At 39.4% G+C, this 20,406-nt stretch overlaps 2 protein-coding genes across 3 annotated transcripts in view; both read right to left on the bottom strand.

Annotated features, from left to right (window-relative positions):
* Window positions 1-9,784, bottom strand: part of ISCA1 (iron-sulfur cluster assembly 1) — a 16,286-nt gene extending 6,502 nt beyond the window's left edge. Inside the window, exons 1-2 of the mRNA XM_007456115.1 lie at window positions 9,737-9,784; window positions 5,347-5,535 (exon numbers count right to left, since the gene is read on the bottom strand). Of these exons, the coding sequence (XP_007456177.1) occupies window positions 5,347-5,535; window positions 9,737-9,784 (237 nt within the window). The remainder of the gene's footprint in view (window positions 1-5,346; window positions 5,536-9,736) is intronic.
* A 122-nt stretch (window positions 9,785-9,906) lies between these two features.
* TUT7 (terminal uridylyl transferase 7) overlaps window positions 9,907-20,406 on the bottom strand; it is a 68,336-nt gene continuing 57,836 nt past the window's right edge. Inside the window, exon 27 of one of the 2 annotated variants that reach the window (XM_007456107.1) lies at window positions 9,907-10,919. In XM_007456107.1, coding sequence (XP_007456169.1) covers window positions 10,852-10,919 — 68 coding nt within the window. In that variant the 3' untranslated portion in view covers window positions 9,907-10,851. The remainder of the gene's footprint in view (window positions 10,920-20,406) is intronic. The other variant, XM_007456108.1, reaches the window with a different exon arrangement.

The following is a 20,406-nucleotide window of genomic DNA, read 5'->3' as shown; positions in this document are numbered from 1 at the left end:
CGTACCGCCAAAAAAAAAAAAGAATCCACCTGCCAACGCAGGGGACATGGGTTCGATCCCTGGTCTGGGAAGATCTCACATGCCACGGAGCAACTAAGCCCCGCGTGCCACAACTACTGAAGCCCGGGTGCCACAACTAATGAAGCCCGCACGCCTAGAGCCTGTGCTCTGCAACGAGCAGCCACCACAATGAGAAGCCCGCGCACCGCAATGAAGAGTAGCCCCCCACTCGCCGCAACCAGAGAAAGCCCATGCGCGGCAACGAAGACCCAACACAGCCAAAAAACAAAAACAAAAATCACAGAACAGTGCACTGCACTTGATAAACAGTGAAACTTTGATTCAGTTATCAACATACGGTGTGTATGTATTTCTTATTGTGTGCCACTTAAAAAAAAAAGTTAAATAAATCACTACCAGTGGGTGGTTTATAAAGGCCATTTCCCACAGTTCTATCAGAACAGGAACCAAGCAGATCAACGACAGGGAATAGGATGGGGGGTGTGGGGAGAAGGAGGAAATTCTGCAGAGAATTATTTTTATTTATTTATTTTTTAAGATCACAGTATGTTAACCTCAAATAGAAAGATATTAATGGAAAAAATTTTTTAAAAATGCTTAGTTACACTTCTAAATGATTGCCAGTAAAAACTAGCTTTCCTAATTTTCATGGTGATATTTCCCATGTGAGTCCTGAAGAAATTAGTCTAATTACTGTCAAATTACAATCAAAAGATTTCCAGTAAATTAAAAAAAATAAAGGCACAGCCATGGGAAAATACTCACTGGAAGTCCAACCTGATGCGGAGCCTTGGTTTATTGCCAGCAGATGGGAGGTGTAAGCTCAGGGCACACATACCATGCTGCCCCACGTGTTTCTTTTCATCCTGACCAGGGACTTAACCTGGGCCATGGCAGTGAAAGCACCGAATCCTATCCACTGGACCACCAGGGAACTCCCGAGTCTCATGTGACTTTCTAAATTATCTAGTTTGCTTTTTACAAAAGCAATATATTTCCTTCTTTTCTCAACTCTTAGTAGAAAACACTTAAACAGCAAACAAAAGCAATTCATGGAGAGTGGTCCACTTACCACAAAGTGGTTGATGTTCAACATTTCATACTGAAAGGGGCTTAAGAGAAAAATTACCTGCGTGCCTGGGAACTGTCATTACAGGAAACAAAACATGTCTTAATTTTCTAGTGTCAGGCAATAATCAAATATACCCCACTGGGAGGAGTGTTACTGATGATGTATAACCCTGCTGAGAATCCACTTCAGGGTAAAGATATGGTTATTAGAACTTTCCAAGCAATGGATCTGAATTTAGTTATCAGAATGACTAAACAGGGGAACATTTGGGACTTAAGATCATTCTGGGAAATAGTATAAAAACTTCAACAAAACAACATGCTGCAAGCCTAGCGGCCTTCCAATTTCAACATACTCCCCCAAACAACTAAGTTACCCATACCCACCCAAGAAAGTTATGTATAATCAATGAGTCTAATTCACCTGAGATTTGGCCAGTGAAATAAAATTCAAGAGGCCCTTGAAACTCAATGAAATATTATTTCTCTCATATGTGTATCACAGAAGACATTCTTTCAAGTGAAAGAGTATCTTTGAGTGAGATATTTTGGCCTTAAAAAAAAAACAGACTTCTAGTCTGTTTTTGAGGTTGAAATTATGGGAGAAGGCACTGTAGATAAACGAATTTTTTGACTACTTCATGGCAACATACTTTTACTTTATCCAATGCCATAGAGTTTCTATTCCTTGTAGCAGAAACTTTCCCTCCTCAATACTGCATTTCCTTAGTCATTTCCCAGGCAATTTTCATTTTTTTGCTGTTTAAGGAAACAAGATTAAAACCCAAAGTTAACTCCATGATTATGTATACTAAACAAGAGCCAACAACTACAACCTACTTTTGTTTCATTGTAAATCTGGCATTTTAAGGTTTAAAAGATGGTAGATAAAGGGCAGCCAATGAATAAATTTCAGTATATTTTGTTTGAGTCATTCTTTAACAGCTATGGCATTATGATGCTGTTTCCCTTTTGTCTTTGCCTATTCCTGTATATGCAGGTAATCATAGTATATATTCACAATTTTGTAGCCTACTTTTGAAAGTTTAACATGCTATACTCATTTGATACATAGTAACATACATATATTCACTGTTTCTTGAGTATCTTCTAGGTGCTTAATGGTTTATATGAATCATCTTTTTATTCTTTCAGTTCTGTGATTTAGGTATTAAAGATTAAATAATTTGCACAGGGCTAGTAAGTCAAAGAATTAAGAGTTATGACTCCCAAACCTTTAAAAAAAATCATTACTTGCAATGACTACATATCTCGCCAACAGGATTTACTCTTACTTATTTAACTGGCCTTTCACTGTTAGACATTCAGGCTACTTCCAATTGTTTCCTGTGTAATGCCCCTTAAATTGCCTCCATATACCAATCTTACAGCTTGGTCATGGTTCCAAAGGACTTCTGGGGCTACTCCTTCAATGAATAAACACCTCCTTGAGCCCCCATGTATTTAACATCATATTGTTTCCAGACCCTTCTCAACCAGGAGCTGCTAGAAATTAAGCCCTAAGGTACCACTGTATGTAATGAATTAACTTCTCTCTTGTGCATCAAGAATGATGCTGCCTAGGTACCATTAACCTTCACATCTTTGGTTGAGCTTTAGGCCAGTTGTGGGTATATCCCTAACCCTAATTAGGGCTGCAATGATTCTGCTTTGTACAACAATGGAAATAAAGGCCTCTGCCTGCAGTGTAGTGTTAAATCTTCAAGCTCTTCAGTCATATTTTACTCTGGCTCCTATATATACAATTCCATTCGCAATTCCTGGGCCTGCAGGGAAGTAGGGAAGGGGGATGTCATCCTCCTTGGATGAAGGGTACTGACTTTGATGTGGTGGGTTGAAACCTTATTCTATCAAGGACTCACCCCTGGTTGCATAAAAGTGCCTGTGACCAGTCTGTGAAGTCTTTCTCTCCAGCAAACCACCAATCCTCTCCTGGATTAACATCAGTTAACACAGGTAATTTGGCTCTGAAAACATGGAATCATGCTTTTATTTCATCAATACCTTTTCCTAACCTCTCACTGACTAGACTGCACAGGTACAGCACTTCTCAAAGGTTGCAACATGTTGAATTCCTGATGTCAAAATTTATATACTTAGCTAACATTCATCATCTCTTCTTACCCGTTTCATTAAACTATCTCATTTTATTTGCTCTCATCTGTCTTCACTCATTAGTCCTTTGATGATTTCACCGCTTTTGCACTTAAATGAACATGGTGTTAAACGTTTGCAAAAACACTTGAAAATCAAGCACAGATATCAATACATGCATGCCAGTGTGTTAAGACTAGGAACACATGCCAGGATTAAAATAACTCCAAGCCTGCTACCACAGACCTTTGGTGGAAAGAAACAGGGATGTGCGTTGGCACCAGCTAAGATCACAGGGAAAGGGACTAAAGTCTGCTAGAGAGTTAAGGAGGATAAATTCAGACAATGGACTCCTGCATGCTACCTGGAAATGTTGATCAAAGGCAACACAGAGCCCTCGTGAACTGAGAACTGACATGACAAAGCAGTGCTGGTAGCAGAACTGGCCTGGTAAGCCGGGACAGGAAATGAAGCATAAAGGAGCAAGCATGGATTGGGAGTCCAGGTCTGAGAAAGTGGGCTGGGTTATTGTTCCTAGTAATTTCTAGAGGTGCCAAAGGCCTGGCCCATGACTGTGTCCCAAGAGGGTGGGAAACGTAGGTCTTAAATGTCTGATGACTAAGTAGGAATGGAGAGAAAGGGTATGACCCATGCCAAATGGTGGAGAAAGAAAAGGCAAAAAAGTGTCTCCACACTTTCTGACTCTTCCTGTGGCTCTATCAGTACCAGTGGTAGAATTCTTTTGATTTCTGAATAATTTTACTGAGATTGAAAGGAGACGCAAAGTATGAGTAGTGCTTTCTAGTTCTTATGATTTCAAATCTTGGAGAATTCTAAGATTTGACGGTGTATCTTTCAGACAGGAAAATGGGCTTGATGGTACAGAAAAAAAGGAATGTAGAATACAGTATCACATAAAAACAGGATAACCTCCTTATGCATCTAAAACAGTGACCCATTATAAAAATATATTCTTCCACCTGATCATGACTTTCTCCTGTTTTGCTGAAACGAATTTTCTGGCAACAGGCCTTCTTATGGTATTAAATTGAACGGAATCCATGATTCAATTTAATCTGTTTTCCCTAGTCTTCAGGAACTGAGTGTTTGCACAAAGGCTTCTTTACCAAGAGTGGGGTGTGTGTGAGAAGAATGCTGAACTGATCATAAGATTTCCTATGAAATTAATCTTTCAAAACTGCAAATAGTGACTGCTTAATGGACAGGGGGTTTTCTTTTGGAGCCAGGTGTTTTGGAGCTACATAGAAGTGACAGCTGCACAATACTGTGAATGTACTAAATGCCACCGAATCGAACGCTTACAAGTGGTTAATTTTATGTGAATTTAAAACACAAAACAAAACTGTGCAGTACGTCGGGGATCCAGCACGCACAGTAAGTTCTGTAAGTATCTGCAGGAAGTTTCCTTTGAGTGTGTTTGACCTTTCACCCAGAGAACGCTGTAAACTCACTCAGGGTGGAAATTTATCCTTCTTTGTCCTTTGTTAGAGCCACCACGGCCTAGGACCGCTAGAGGCACAGAGTGCATTTCAAAGCCTCTTCCACCCCTGACACCAGGAAGTAACCCTTTGTGCACTGCAGCCTTGATCTCTGCAAGGGGGTGGGCTTTGTTGTCTCCGCGCTCTCACCGGCGCTCCCGCATCACACTGTGGTCCTGCGGCCAGGCGAGGCTAGGCTCGGCTCTCCCCAAGCGCCACAAGGGTAGGAACCCTGGTTCATTCACCCAGCTGCGCCCGGCACCTGGCACTTCGACCTCTAAGTAAACCGCGACCTCAAGCACTGCTACCGCGGCAAGACCCTCCGCAACCCCATGCTCCGGAAAAGCCGCGCCTGACCCCCAGGGGCCGCGCTCGCGCCGCCCCTCCCCCCTCCGCACGCGGCGGCGCGCGGCTTGCTGGGAAACGTAGTTCCCGGTCGTCCGGCTCCCGAGGAGCAGCCCCGCCCGCGCTTGTTTATCTCCACAGCAGAGGCGAGTTGGGGGTGGGGACGATGCGGCGGCTGCGGAGCGGGTCAGGGGTCCCGCCGCCCGGCCGTGCTGGGCCCTGCCACCGTGCCCCCGCTCGCGGGGGCGAAGGTGAACCAATATAACGGACCCGGTCGCGCGCCCCAGCCACTCACCAGGGTGAGGGCGGCCCGGGTGGGCTGCAACTTCCTCTTGCTCACAGCCCGGACAGTGGCTCGGACTAACGAAGCCGACATCCTCGCCCTCCCGGCGCCCCGATGCCTCGGGCCGGAGCTCGGCCACCTCAGCCTCTCTCCATGGACACGGCGGGCGCATTGACGCCACAAGCTCCGGCGCACGGCGCCCTAGGCCCCGCCCTTCGTGGGCCCGCCCACGCCGTCGCCATTGGGCGGGCCAAATGAGTGACAGGCGGAGAGCGTGGCTTGGCGCTCGGGCCGTGGTCATGTGACGTGGGGCACAGGGGTCGAGGGCAAGGTCGTAGCTCTGCGGCAGATCCACGCGCGCTGACTCAAGCCGGACTGGGGCACAGGGGATGACTTGGACTTGTGGACTCTGGAGGCGCGCCGTTCCACGCCCTGCCTTCTGGGCAAGGTGCTGCCCCGCCGCTTAAGAACTCAGAGGAGTCTACCGGCCGGGGAGGTGCGGTTCTCAAGGGCAGAATGGATTCGAGGCCCGGACAGCTACATACGTTTCCGTCGTCCTTTTTGGTCCAGCTAGGCAGTTCTTAAGAGCGTAGAATTACCGCAGATTCTCAATAAACATGCTCCTTCTCTCCCCCGCCTTTCCCCAAGCTGCTTGGAGTGTTGAAATATGGTACTAACACAATGTTTGCTTTAGGTTGGAATCCAGCTTTACTGTAAGATGTGACTGGGCAGCTCGGGGAATACTTTTATAGCGAGTACCAGTCGATGGCTTGATGGAATACCTGTTGCTTGTCAGATCTTGTGGCTGCTCAGGGACTTCTGTCCTTTAATTCGGCAAACGTTCCTGAGCCCCAGGCATTGTGCAGCCAGCACTATACCCAAGGCATACACAGGAAGCCTGGTAAACGGAAGGTCCAAGGAAGCATTGGCGATCCTGGTAGGAGAGAAGTGCAGTAGGGGCAGCAGATGGAAGGAGAACCTCAAGAAAGGCGGCATTTCTAAGTGCTAAAGGGAAAAAGGAAGGAGGAGGTTCTGTGGAGTCTTGCTGGGGAGGATGGATTCTTGCTCAGTGTTTTGACGTGGAAGGAACTAATCAGTGAAGTGTTTTTTATTTTTATTTTAAAATGCTGGGCTGGGCTGGGCGAGGGCTTCCCCTCGCTCCCCGCCGCGCGCACCACCATGGGCGGAGTGTGAAGTGTTTATTAGAACCCAGTTTATCTTTCATCCCCTAGAGCCTACAGGATTGGATAGTTCAGAATTAGTTAAGTAATTTTCTCTCTGCTACTGAGACGCAGTCGCATTGACAGTAAGAGAATAGTTGTTTTCCAAGCCCCGCTGTGCACAGAAGGAACTGTGGGATTAGGCGAGGTAGTGTGGAATCGTCTCTTGGTTTCATCTTTAACTAGGTGGGTGATTTGACTAGGTGGTGATCTGTGACTAGGTGGGTGATCACGTTCCTTCTCATGCCTTGTCTCCTAAAGATATGGTGAAGATTAAATGAAAAGCTCTTGGAAGACTGCACAGCACACAGCAGCACTCCATAAACGGTGCTAATTGGTAATAGATATTCAAAGATGCCATGAATTGTGAAAATACTCCGTATGATACAATGTCATCATACATTTGTCCAAAGCCACAGAATGTGCTACACCAAGAATGAATCTTAACGTAAACAATGGACTCCAGGTGACAATGATGTGCCCATGTAGGTTCATGGATTGTAACAAATGTCCCACTCCGGTACAGGATGTGGACAGTGGTGGAGGTTGGTGTGCTGCAGGGACCATAAGGGAACTCTCTACCTTCTGCTCCATTTTGCTGTGAACCTAAACCTGCTCTAAAAAATAAAGTTTATTAATAAAAATGTAAAAAAAAGATGCCATGTATTTTTATCAATTATTGAAAAAATACAGTTGCGTAGCACTGTTCAGGTTTCAGAAGAACCCTTGAGCACATTATCTCATTGGAGCCTCACTACTTTGAGCCACACAGAGGAGCGCTGGCATGGCTATTTTATAAATGATGCTTAAACTCAAGCCCTTTAGTATAGTGCCTTAGACACGATTTAAAAAATCCAGTCCTAAATTTTCTGATTGAGGATCCTGTGTATGACTAATAGCTTTCTTTCCTCTATTTAATACACACTACTCAGTTTTTAACTTGTTGGCTGTTTTGCATGTATGTGCTCAGCCACATAATCTACTTGTCAGTGGATCAGGCATACCTAATGTTACTTGAAAATGGTGCAGATCCCTGAAAGAAACTGGCACGTTAGAAGAAAGTGTCTTCATGACTATATAAAAAATGTGTGCTCCTTTATCTCAGAGAAGCAGCTGTTGTGTGGTGTTGAAGTTAGGCGGGTGTGGGGACTGTTGAAGTGGTCGCAAGCTGTAAGCACTTCTAGACTTCCACTAATAGGTTAAAAACTTACAATAGGGAAATGTTCAACACTGCACTTCAGGATTTAATTTCAGGGTTCTAGACATTTAAAAAAGTGTTTTCTTAGTAAGACCGCACTTGATCCTCACTACTGTGGAAGGGCAGGTATGGTTTCCATTTTACAGGCAAGGAAAATGAACTGCTAAAAGGTCAGGGATTTGCCACACTCTCAGCTGGAATAATGGCAGAGCCAGAACCTAATTAAGCCTAGAATTCCACTCAGTGGAAAGTGTGCTAGATTCTTGACTGCTGCTGTCCAAACAAGCCTGCTTTCAAAGAAAAAAAAGTACCGAGCACATCTTTGCAGTTTTAGGGAGGTTTGTTAAATTCTGTTTGCTTTTCAACATTTTTTTTTGCCATAATACTGAACCCTATTGACTTATCTACCCAGGATTTTTTCCACTAGGGAAATATATATATATATACATACACACACACACACACACACACACACACACACACATATATTTGAATAAACTTAAGTTATCTGAGAACATTTAATAACATCTCTAAGTGTGCACACTCCTGCTACTGTACACACTGAGCAAGAGATTAAAAAGTGTAGATTGGGGGTATAAAAAATGGATTTCATATTTTTGTTTTTTCTTGAGAGAAAGAGGAAGGGAGAACCCTGGTGGTGGGGCATTTCTGCAGCTTGTAAGAGACAGACCAGCTGCATCTGCAAGATAGCCACACCCTGGAAACTGGACTCAGCATGGAGCAGATGTTCCTGTCCCCCAGCTGGGGTGCTGAGAAGGGGCTGTGACCAGCATCCAAGTAAAGGGAGTGAAGAGAACCAAGGGCAATACATTATCCAGGTCTGCTGGCAAATACTAGTCACTGTCCCACTGATTCAGTGTGATGAACTGAAAATCAAAAAGCTATCAAATATATTAGGCAGAATCTACTTTAGAAATCAGAATAAAATGTAGGAAACTTTCAACATTCTTCAAAGGATATATGAAAATATGGTTTCTATGAAAAGGAAGATAAGAACAAACTAAAAGATAGGGAGGAAAAGGAAGGTGGTGGGTTAGGTAAGTTCAATAAAGTTAAAAGTGCAATAACAAACCTCATGTTAGAAAGAGCAAACAGCAGGATGACACTAAAAATCAAGCCAGTCACGTGGAGGTTAAACTTGACAAGCTTTCCTAACCAGAAAGGAAAGAGATGATAGGGAGAGGCATTTGAGAATAGACAAAAGTATTTTTGAGAACTAAAATTATGAATATAGATATTCTCTCAAATTAAAAAAAAAAACTTAGGTGGGGAGAGACATTGGATTCACTTTTGTTTCAGACAAATGTCACTGATGCAAAAGTTACAAGGAGAAATAAACACAGAAGCACCCAAGGAGAAAAATAAAACCTAAAAGGGAACAAAATTTAGGTTGGCCCCAATCTCGTTACTATGCCAGAAGACAACAGAATGCCATCAACAGTCTTTCCAAAGAAAGTGACAAGAATTACGTGTCCAGTCGACTTTCATGTGCGAAGGCAAGAGAAGAAAAGAGGAGCAGCGAGGAAAGTCAGGTAGAGCAGTTTTAGCGCAGGGTGCTTAATTCACTTGTTAATTCATGAGTTTCTGTTCATTCAAAACTGAGTAAGGAATAATCCCTAATTCTTTCTACCACAACTTCCCTACTCTAAAGTTATTATTTTTTTCTTTTTTTGGCTGCCCCGCATGGCTTGCAGTATCTCAGTTCCCTGGCCAGGGACTGAATCTGGGCTACAGCAGTGAAAGCCCCGAATCCTAACCACTATGCCAAAGGGAACTCCCCTCTAAAGTTAATTTTGATATGGTTCTTTTTTAGCTGGAAAATGTCTCCAAGTAATTTGTTTAAAAGAAGGGCACACAAGGTGTGCTACTTTCTGAGCCCTCTTCTATCTGGGAACGTTTGCCCAGCAAGCACCCCCTGCAGCCCTTCCTATGCATTCATCCCCCATAAATCTGTGCCTCTTACTGGCACATTCCCAGGACTTGGCAGGCGTCGGGTGTCAATAAACACCATATCGAATGAGCACATGTAAAGGGAACACGGGATAAAGAGGAGCAGATCTGTACCGCCCTTAATCCTTGACCTAGTTTCCTCAGGAAATGTATGACTCTCAGTGGAAAGTAATGTGGATAAAGTTACAGGTTGAAAATGTGATTTTATTTCAAAATGATAAATAAACCGAGGCATAGTTTAGACCATGTACTACTTCTGAAGGGCTTGTAAATTAGAGAAACAGTTCCAGAAGGGCTCCAGTCAGACCAATCAAACTCATGATTGGCAGAGATAGCCTCTTTAATAATCAGGGATTTTAAAAGTCCTCCACCCTAATTTCTGAATATCATAAAAAGTAAAAATTACTTTTGTCATTTTTCCTTTGAAAATGTTTTTAGCAGCAAACAGGACTCTTGTTTTCCTCACTTCATTTTTATGACCATAGTAGTTATATGTCAACTTACTTAAAATTAGAGAGGGAAGAAAACTAAAAGCCCCTCCGTGGCACTGCTCATCCACGGAAGGCTCACATAAGTAGGTACTCATGTTCACGTTATCACTTCTTCTACAAATATCAATAAAGTAAGGTTTGTAAATCGTAAATACAGTAGTGGCAGTTCACACATATTTGACACGCTTTCACACAAGGATTCAGTCAACAACAATAAATATAATTTCCCCTCTTCAAAACAAACAAACAAAAAGGATTTATAAGGGAAAAAAAGGATTAATTTACTTGGAGTTTATCAGCACACCAATTTTAGTGTGCTTTGAAAGAATTAAAAAGCATGAAATTGTATTCCTGAATACTGGCCCATAGTTACATTTTTTTTTTTAAACCTGTCTTCAATACATACATCATGGCTTTCTATTAAAATTCTTAAATCTACAGGGATTTGTAGTAAGACTATATAAAAATTTTTTTTCCTCATTAACAATTTCATTAAGTTAAAAAAAAAAATCGGACATTTCCCTTAAATGTTAAGTTGAAACCTGATCTATGCTGCTGTGTCCTGTGAAATGAACCTAATTTTCAAAGTGAATTGGAACGCCTGAGTGGCCATTTAGAGTGCGGCATTTTCCTTCCCTCATGTTTCCTGCTGGGTCCTCTTCGCTGAGGCTTTTCCCTGAGTCATATATTTACTGGAAAGGCTACCTAGAGGAGGGGAAAAAACAAAACCCAACATAAATGAAACAAGCCTCACTTTATCGTAAACGCCATACAATTACTTCTTATCGTTAATTATTCACAGAAACTTTTCATACTGGTCACTTGTTTTGAATCAGTAATTTGGCTAGATATATTGTAAAAAGGTATATATAGAACATTATCTATTAAACATAAGCCTCGTCACATTCTTTCTAAATGCAGACGAGTTGCTAGAGTGACATCATTTTAATACATCTGCATGCTCACTATTTACATATTGGTACAGAAGGCCAGGTGAACTTTTAAAGGCTCTGCTCTGCATCTGCAACCAAACAGAACAGATTGCAAAGAATACTTTGGTCAGGAATATATATCTTGCATCATTACTCTGAAGACACGAAGCTGTGAATGGCGATATTGTAGCCATAAGTCATTGATTTAAAAGAAAAAAAGGAAATTTATTATATTTACAGGTGAAGGACAGAAATAAAGACTGCTAATTAAATGCATACCACAGAACAGTTCATAAATTCTGTTCTGGAGTCTAAACAAATAGATCAACAAAGCAAGGAAATTGAGAAATTCTTAAGTGATTACTTGTAAGAAAGTAGTATATAACAAAGGTTATACACATTGATTATATACATTTCAAACCAGTGGGGGAAAGTATGGATTGTTCAATAACTGGTATTGTGTCAAATAAGTAATTTTGGAAGAAAAGGGTTAGATAAGTTTCCTTCCTCACATCACACTTTTCCTCCCCACCTAATTCCAAATGAATTATAGAATTAAATATAAGAGAGTCAAAGTATAAGAAGTAGTGAATATTTATACAATCTTGGGATAGGGAAAGAGTTTCCTAAGTACATCACATTATATTTTATTTATGAAAAAGGCTTTCTGTGCTTAGTACTAAAGAAGTTACAAATCAATAGAGAAAAGATGAACACCAATAGATAGCTGGTGAAAGAAAAAGCAATATATGAAAGAGAAAAAAACAGCACAAAAAAATATTCAATATCAATGGGTAATCAAAGAAATGCAAACAAGATACCAATTCCTAACCACCAAATTGTTTGACGGAAGAGCAGAAGGACAGGGAAGTGGGGAGAAATTTTGGTAAAGGAATATTCATACAAACCTTACAATAATTTAAGTATGCAAACAACTCAAATGTCCAGAACTTGTGATATGACTAAGTATATCATGAACACAATAGGATTATTAGGTATGCAGAGGATAATTAATAACATGAAAAAAGCAGGTTATAAAACCACATGAATAATATTTTCATTAAAACTAAAAATTAAAAAAGGAAAAAGGAAAAACCCTACCAATCAGATATTTGGCGCCTCATTTTCCTTATCTGTAAAATAAGGGCAATAACACCTATCCCCTTGGAGTTATTGTGACGATTAAATTAATTAATACATGTAAAGCAACTGAAACTGGCACATAGAAAGTACTCAATAAATGCTAACTATTATCATTACACTGATGTAAAAAGCTGGGAAGATTTTACCTCCAAAATCTAAACAATAGTTAATGCTCTAGAACGGGACAAGTATAAATGGCTTATATTTTCATTTTGCTTAAACTATACTTTCTAAAATGTCCAAAGCCAAAATATTAAGTATGCAAATATAAACTTATGCCCCCAAAAATCAAACTTTTCGAAGCAGGACACCTAGATAGTCAACTCACAGTGAAAAATGAGTGCTATGTCAGGAAGATTCAAAGTACTCTACTTGTGTATAAATACCATATTTATATCATGGAGTGTCTACTGGTCAAAAATACACATCTTTGATATTCTGAACTGCACAAAGTATTGAAGACAGGCTTTTCACTTGAGGGACAAAAATTTAGATCACTACACCTCATATTCTACACACACTTCAGATGGATTAAAGATCTAAATAGGAAAAATAAGGTTTTAAAGCTAATAGAAAAAAATACAGATGTATATCTTTATAACCTCAGGCTAGGGAAGAATTTCTGAAAGATAACCCTAAAATCATGAATCACATGTCCATGAAAACTAATCAGGGAAAACCAATCATCTGATTATCTCAAAATTAAAAACTGAAGTGGCAATAGATACAAGGTGAAAGACAAGATATACTGGAGGAAGATATTAAGGAAGTATATAATAATAAATGCTCAGTATTCAGAATGAAGAACCCTTGTAAATTATTAAGGAAATGATAACGCAACAGGAAAATGGGCAAATGATCTGAACAGACCATTTATAAAAGAGGAACTCCAACTAGCCGGTAAACATAGAAAAAGGTGCTTAGCATCACCAGAGTCATGCTTAGCATCACCAGAGTCAAAAAAATACCCATTAGAACAACACACCAAAGTATTTTTCACTCATCAGATTTGTAAGAATAAACACTGCTGATGTGAGTGATAATTGTTTCAACCAATAAGAGGGTATACGACAGTATCTAACTAAAGTGAAAAGGCACATATGCACATATGAAAATGCGCTATGACCCAACAATTTGACTTCTAGGTACTCAAACCCTATAGAATCTCTAAAACATGCTCAAGAAGACTCACACAAGAATGATCACTACAACACTGTTTATAATAGGAAAAAATCAGAGGTAATCTAAATGTTCACGTACTAGGTAATGGCTACATAAAATATTCTGTATTTGTATGATGCAATACTGTAAAGAAAGAGGCTAAATCTATATACAACAACATATATAAATTTCAAAATAATTTCGTTAAATAGATATAAAAAAGCAGGTTGTAGAACATTCTTATTATACAGTGTGATATGTCATTTAAATTTAAATATTCACCAAGGATACATACATTAAAGGATACATAAGTAAGGGCTTAAAAAGAACCGGTACCTGAAGTCATAATAATGGATCCTCTGGGATGGAGGGGGACATGACAGAATGGGCCTGGGGTAGTCACCATCTTAACCTTTTATTAACAAATGATTGAAAAGAAAATGTGAAAAAATAATGCCAATTCTCTAGTAATTGTTATATTATTTGTACCTTTAAAAAAATTTTCCCCCAAAATGTTAAGAAACCATTCTTTTCTAAGAATAGTACTTATAGTTTTATTACTGCATCACTTAAACATGTAATCCCATATATATATATATATATATATATATATATATATATAAAATCTCATCATACCTGAAGAAACTTCATATAAAAAATTCACATGTAAAAAGATGAAACTATGGGACTTCCCTGGCAGTCCAGTGGTTAAGTCTCCACACTTCCAATGCAGGGGGCACATATTCAATCCCTGGTTGGGAACTAAGAACCCACATACCGCATGGTGCGGCCAGAAAAAAAACCTGCTAGAAATAAAATATGAATTTTTATGTAATCTGGGGGAAGAACATGAAATTCTTAAAATTGTGTAAGCATGACTTGAAACTACCCTAAAGTTGGCTAGATCAAACTACTAAAATAAACAAACAAACGTTATGTATGGCAAAATAAATCATAAATGAGGTTGAAAGAATAATAAACTGGTGGTGGTGGCGAAGGCTACTGTAACACATTTGACAAAGCATGAATGAATTTCTAAGTAGAAAGAACTAAAGACAAAAATGAATCCTCAACGAAAATACCAAGATATAACATGAAGAAATATAAATCAAAATGTGGGAAATGTTAGTGTTCAATGGTAATAGTAGAACTTCAAGCAGACTGGCAAAAAAAAGACTACCCTAATGAAGTGAGGGTATGGAAGGTTTGTGAATGACTCTCTGAGATTGTCAACAATCACAACATGGCATTAATTGTATCTCTGTCGAAACATGCATACTTTTAAACCTATTATCCTCCTAAATGGGTATTTATCCTGAGGAAATAACTAGACAAACATGCAAATATACATTATAATGTTTAAACAGTGGTCTTCAACCTTGGGTACTTGTATTCCTGAATAGCTTAACAGGACAAGTGCTTAACGTTATTCGTTGGGCAATCAGAGATCTGACCACAGTGCTTCAATTTCTGAGTTCTTTCTGAGAATGCCTTTGTAGCCCAGGCTTTGGGCTGGTTCTCAGGAATCTCACCACTTTTTCTTTCCCCTTTCACAAGACAGAGAGGCATACCTTCTAACCATCCACCTCTTAATGTGGTACGTTGCCCCAGGGTGAAAAAAAAAAGCTTTGGGAGGCAGGGAGGCACACAGAATGCTGGTATCTGTGGCAAAATGTGAATGCCTCTAATAAAACCCCAAATTTTTAGCTTTCATAAAATTACACTGATAGCTGATGACCATCAAAATAATTTCTGATGATGCATTATTATGTGATTTTTGGTCATTTAATTAAAAAGGAATGAAAATAACTGAGTGGCACTGTTGTAATACATCTTCCCTTCCCAGACTCCTAAAGGTATTTCTTATTACTTTTAATTTGCTATCATAAAGACTAATGAGGTTTCTCAATGTTTACCAAGTATAAAAACAAAAAGATTAGGAATAGAAATGATTCACTGTTTCAGTCCTGCAATAAGTAGTACTGATCCAAAGATGAATGAATGCATGGGGGAAAAAATCCCATCTAAATAAAGGACAGTCATTTTCAGTAAGTAAACATAAAAAGCAATTTTTAATCAAAATTGGTAACATTTGTTTTGGCTAATTATATTATAACTATAAAAATAATTTAGAAATGTTTACACTTTGAGATTTAATAAAAAGCTTAAAAATTCAATTTATATAAAAAAATTCAATCTATATAAACACTTCTGTTGCAGATACGTATGATAGGCTGGTCAATAAAATGCTTGAAATATATATGATAAAAAGGTATCATCTTAAGATAAAATTCCATGGAAGTGAAACAAAAGAATTCAAGGCGAAAAAAAAAAGATGTAAAATTTCTGCAATAATATTTATATTTCATTTGATACATTTAAGGCTGATTTAATAGTTTTGCTTTTAAAATGCCAATATTTACAAAAAACCTCCAGAAATTACATGTTTTGCAATTATGATGAAAAACGGAGATATAAACTTAAACACATACAAGGAGATATATTGGTGGTTCAACATTTTGGGGGAGAGTATGCGAGCAAAAAAGTTTTGAAGACACTGACATAGCAAATGTTTGAAAAGAGCTAGCTCATTAATAAGGAATGGTTAAATAAATAATGTATATTCGTATACTGGAATATCAAGAAGGGTATGAAAAAGAATGATCTATATTCACTGATACTAAGATCTCCCCACATGGTTTTTAAAAAGTGCTTCTATTATTTTAAATTTACTATCATAAAGAGAACTGTGTTTTTGTTTTTAATAAGTAGGCTTTAACATTCTGGTTAAGGAAAAAAGTATACATCATCATGAAGGAGAAAAGATATCCACCAATCTCTTATAGTATCTCCAATTTTTAAGATTTCAAATCCTGGGATTAAAATGGAATAAACGAAGAAACAGAGGTAGTTTCTTTTGAAAAGTAATTTTCTTTGCAAAAACGGTAAAGGATTAAGAAATAGAAAAATGTTAGTTTTTTGAGATTCTCATACTGAACAGTTTATGACTATGGTTCTCCATTCTCCACATACTCCTGTTTTGTTAAAAATTTCCATTATATATTTGTCCTAGAAGTTAGAGAGAATTACAGCATGGTTGGAGACTTTCCGTTAACCACAGTAATAAGAGTAGTAATAATTTATTGAGTGATGTGTGCCAGATGCTGTGTTAAGGGCTTTACATATATGAAATTGATCCTTACAATTGCCCTGTGAGATATTAGCCCCAATTTATCGACAAGGAAACTGAGGCACTGAGAGGTTCGATAACTCGACAGAGGTAATGCAGCTAGTAAACGACTGAGCTGGATTTCAAACTCAAGTAAGTCTGATTTTAACACTCGTATTCTTGATCATTCTTCCGAACTTACTGAACATCTAAGGCACTGTGTTGGCTGTGTGTATGTGGGGGAGGGAGGAAACAATGAAGATCAAGGAAATTCATGGAATTTTCTATCTACTACTATCACATTTGAGAGTTAAGAACTATACGTAGCTTAGTGGAAAGGAATGGAGGGAGGTATCAGGAGAGGAAAAGAGGACTTGGTTGAGTGCTTACTACTGAATGGGTGCTTTAATCTTCTCAGCACCCGATGACACAGATGGTGCTACTGCCAATTTTATAAATGTGACATCTGGAGCTCAGAGCAGCTAATCTCTTCTAAGGTCAATATAACTGATGTGTGAGAGCAGGGGCTGTCCACACCAGCAGGCTCTTGTTAGGAAACTACCTGTTCATCACAGATAAATAAGCCTGTGAAAAGGAAGAGCTTTTTGGAAACTTAATACTACTTACAGTTGAGACATATTTCACATCTATAACAACATAGACAACTTGTATAAATTTACCATGGGTAAATTTGACCGTATTAACAGTTGTCAATAAATTAAACTTGAAGTTTAATTTATTGCAAAGGATAAATTTTAACCACCTATGTTTTCTTTTCTTTTCTGGTATAAAGTAAACATATTTACTGTAATAAACTTACTACAGGAAAAAAATAGTTAAGTTTTACAGTTATTCAAAAGATTTATAAATATGTAAGTCTTTTAATCAGAAGACAATTTATTGAAATCCTAACTTACTGTCAATTGGTAATGCCATTTCTAGGCATATGTCTAATATCTGTATTTCTCCCCCACTTAAAAAATTATACAATTATAAAGTTTTACTCTCAAGATGTGTAAAGCCTTTAGCAGAAGCAATGCTGACAGATGCCCTGTGGGAATATCAACCCCATCAGCACCCCCTGCTAACCTCCGCCCTCGCTGCATGCAGCTACTGTTCTAAGTGCTTTTACGAGGGTTTCTCAACAGCCGTACCAGGCAAGTGATAGTAGTGCTATTATCCCCTTGAAACAGATGAGGAAACTGAAGGAAGTGGAGGATAAGATCACAAAGCTAGAAATCACACCATGCGATCTGATGGCAAAGCCGATATTCAGAAACACCTTATCCTTGGCAAAACAAATATCTCAACTAAGCAAGGATCAGTATTTTCTTATGTAAAATGTTCTGGAAATGCCTGTTCAAGGCTGAAGCTTGTAAAAACAACACTCTTTTGCCTTGCTTACATCTGGTAACCTTGTGATCCTCAAACTCTCAGAGGATCTATGGGAAACAATCCCACAAACTGCAGTGAAGTCTGTTTCCCAAACACTTTCATCTGTTGAAGCAGCGTTCAGAGGCAGCCTGTCAATCTCATCCATCTTTCATGGCTGCTGCCATTGTCAATCAAATCCTCTCAGGATAGGCCCCATTCTCTTTTCACACAATTTCATTTTGAGGGTTTTCCCAGTAGAACTTTTCTTATTTTTAAGCCCATGCATTCCACTGACAGCAACTACAAGACCTTCCCAGGAATGAGCTGCTCTCACCTGTTCTTACAGAGTCTCCTATGTCTTTACCTTTCATGGACACCATATTCCCCTTTTGGGTAAGGGTGGCAATTCTCTGAAGATTTCTGTTTCTCTTTGAGTTGTTCTACCTCACTCTGCATACCAACCTCAATACTCAGGCCTTTTAAATTTTGATTGTAAAGAGATGTTATGCCATTTCAAATGTTTTATCAATCATTAAAAAAAAACCCAACTGTAAAATTAGCATATCATAAAAATAAATGCCTACTTCTATGTAGATCATTTTATATACTGGAGATAATTCATTGTGGTACTGACAGAAACGGAAGTACTTAAATAATTTAATAATTCAATTAATTTTTTCTCTTGTTAACATTCAAAGTAGAAACAACCAAATACTCTTTGCCTGGAGCTCTCAGCTTTCCCAGGATGAGATCACTGTGCCCTGGCTTATTTCAGCCTGGTTTGGTGAAAGCTGGGAAGAGCTCTCTACGGTGGGACTCTGGAGGCTGCTGAGGCTCTGAGAGCAGCTATCTCACAGAAACTGACACTTGATGGTAGATACAGATTAGCCTCTTCACATTCTGTAACTAACACAGGCACCTCTCCAATCTAAAAGCAAACATTCTTTGCACATTAGCAATAAGACACAATATGTAAAAGCTAAGCATAAAATATGTGGCTTGTTTAACATTATATATAAAAATGTCAGGTTATATCAATGAAGTTTTAAAATTTCAAAAACTTAACTTTTCTCATCAACTATACAGTCAAGTTAAGAAGAGTATACACATGCTCTGTTTGCTTACAGAATGTTCCTCCTTTAACTCTACTTTATTGAAGATTAGAGAGAGTGAAAGAAAGAGAAAGAGAAGGCCTTCACAGCCTCCCATTTCCCCCTCCCTTTTAGCATCTTTCCTTAGGCCTGGGGCCTGGGTGGGGATGGAGCACTAACCCCACCTGGCACTAACCCACAGCTGAAGTTAAGCAGCCTACAGTTCTTCTAGCACTTCTCACCACAACTCTCTACAGTCAGGTTTTTCTGCCCTCCACTCCAAAGAAATGGCTCTTTTCAAAGTCACAGTGAGTGACTTCTGTGTTGCCAAATAAAATGCTGAATTCTCAGTCTTCGGTGCACAGACCTATGAGCAGCAATTTGCACGAAGTCAATTCTCCCTCTTGGAGGCACTTTCTCCATTTGGACTCCGGGACCCAACTTGCTGCTTCTCCTTCCCCATGAACCATTTTTCCTGTGTCTCCTTGGTTTATTTTGCCTGAGCCTCTACATGCTTTTTCTCTTTTCTAAGTGATCGCAGTCAGACCCAGGACTTAACTACCATCTATTATACACTGAGCATCCTCAAATTTGTATCTGCAGCCTGGATTCTGCTCTAAATGCCAGGCTCCTACATCTACTTGGCTACTCAACATCTCTACCCAATATCTAGCAGGTCTCTTAAAACTTACACGTCTAAAACCGAACTTTATTTCTCCCCATAATCTGTTCTCCCTGACGGTTCCCCGGCACAGGAAATTCAAACTCCATTCTTCTAGCTGCTCAGAGCAAAAATCACAGTGTCTGCTCTGATTCTCAAAATCTCATGATTTTCTGTCATGCTTTATCATCTAACCCATCAACAGGTCATGTTGGCGCTACCTTTAGTCTCCAGAACATTAGCAGTCCTCACTTCCTCCACCCTTTCTACCTACATCTAAGCCGTCCTCCGCTCTCTCCTGAACTATAGCAGGAGCCTCCCTGTTGGTTTGAATTTTCACCCTTGCCTCCTCACGGCATAATGAACCTTTTAAAACAATTCAGATAATACCACTCCTTTGCTCAAAACCCTCCAACAGTTGCCCATCTCATGTAGAGATAAAAATCCCATCCCTACCATTGCTGAAGGAGCTGCATGACCCACACTTGTATACTCTTGACCTCCCCTCCAACCAACCCTCCTCACCCTCATCCCACTTAGTGTCACCCACCCAGAAAAAACTGTTCTCAGCTCTGTTGTAAGAGTCTAACTCCAATTTCCTCTTGGCTTGCCTCTTTCTTTCACTTGATTCTCTGCTGAAATGTTACTCTATCAGAGAGGC

This window comes from Lipotes vexillifer, unplaced genomic scaffold (assembly GCF_000442215.2).
Source record: "Lipotes vexillifer unplaced genomic scaffold, Lipotes_vexillifer_v1.1 scaffold806, whole genome shotgun sequence".
In the NCBI taxonomy this organism is placed as follows: Eukaryota; Metazoa; Chordata; class Mammalia; order Artiodactyla; family Lipotidae; genus Lipotes; species Lipotes vexillifer.
Note: the sequence above shows the minus strand (reverse complement) of the source record. Positions and strands in the feature narration are given on the sequence as shown.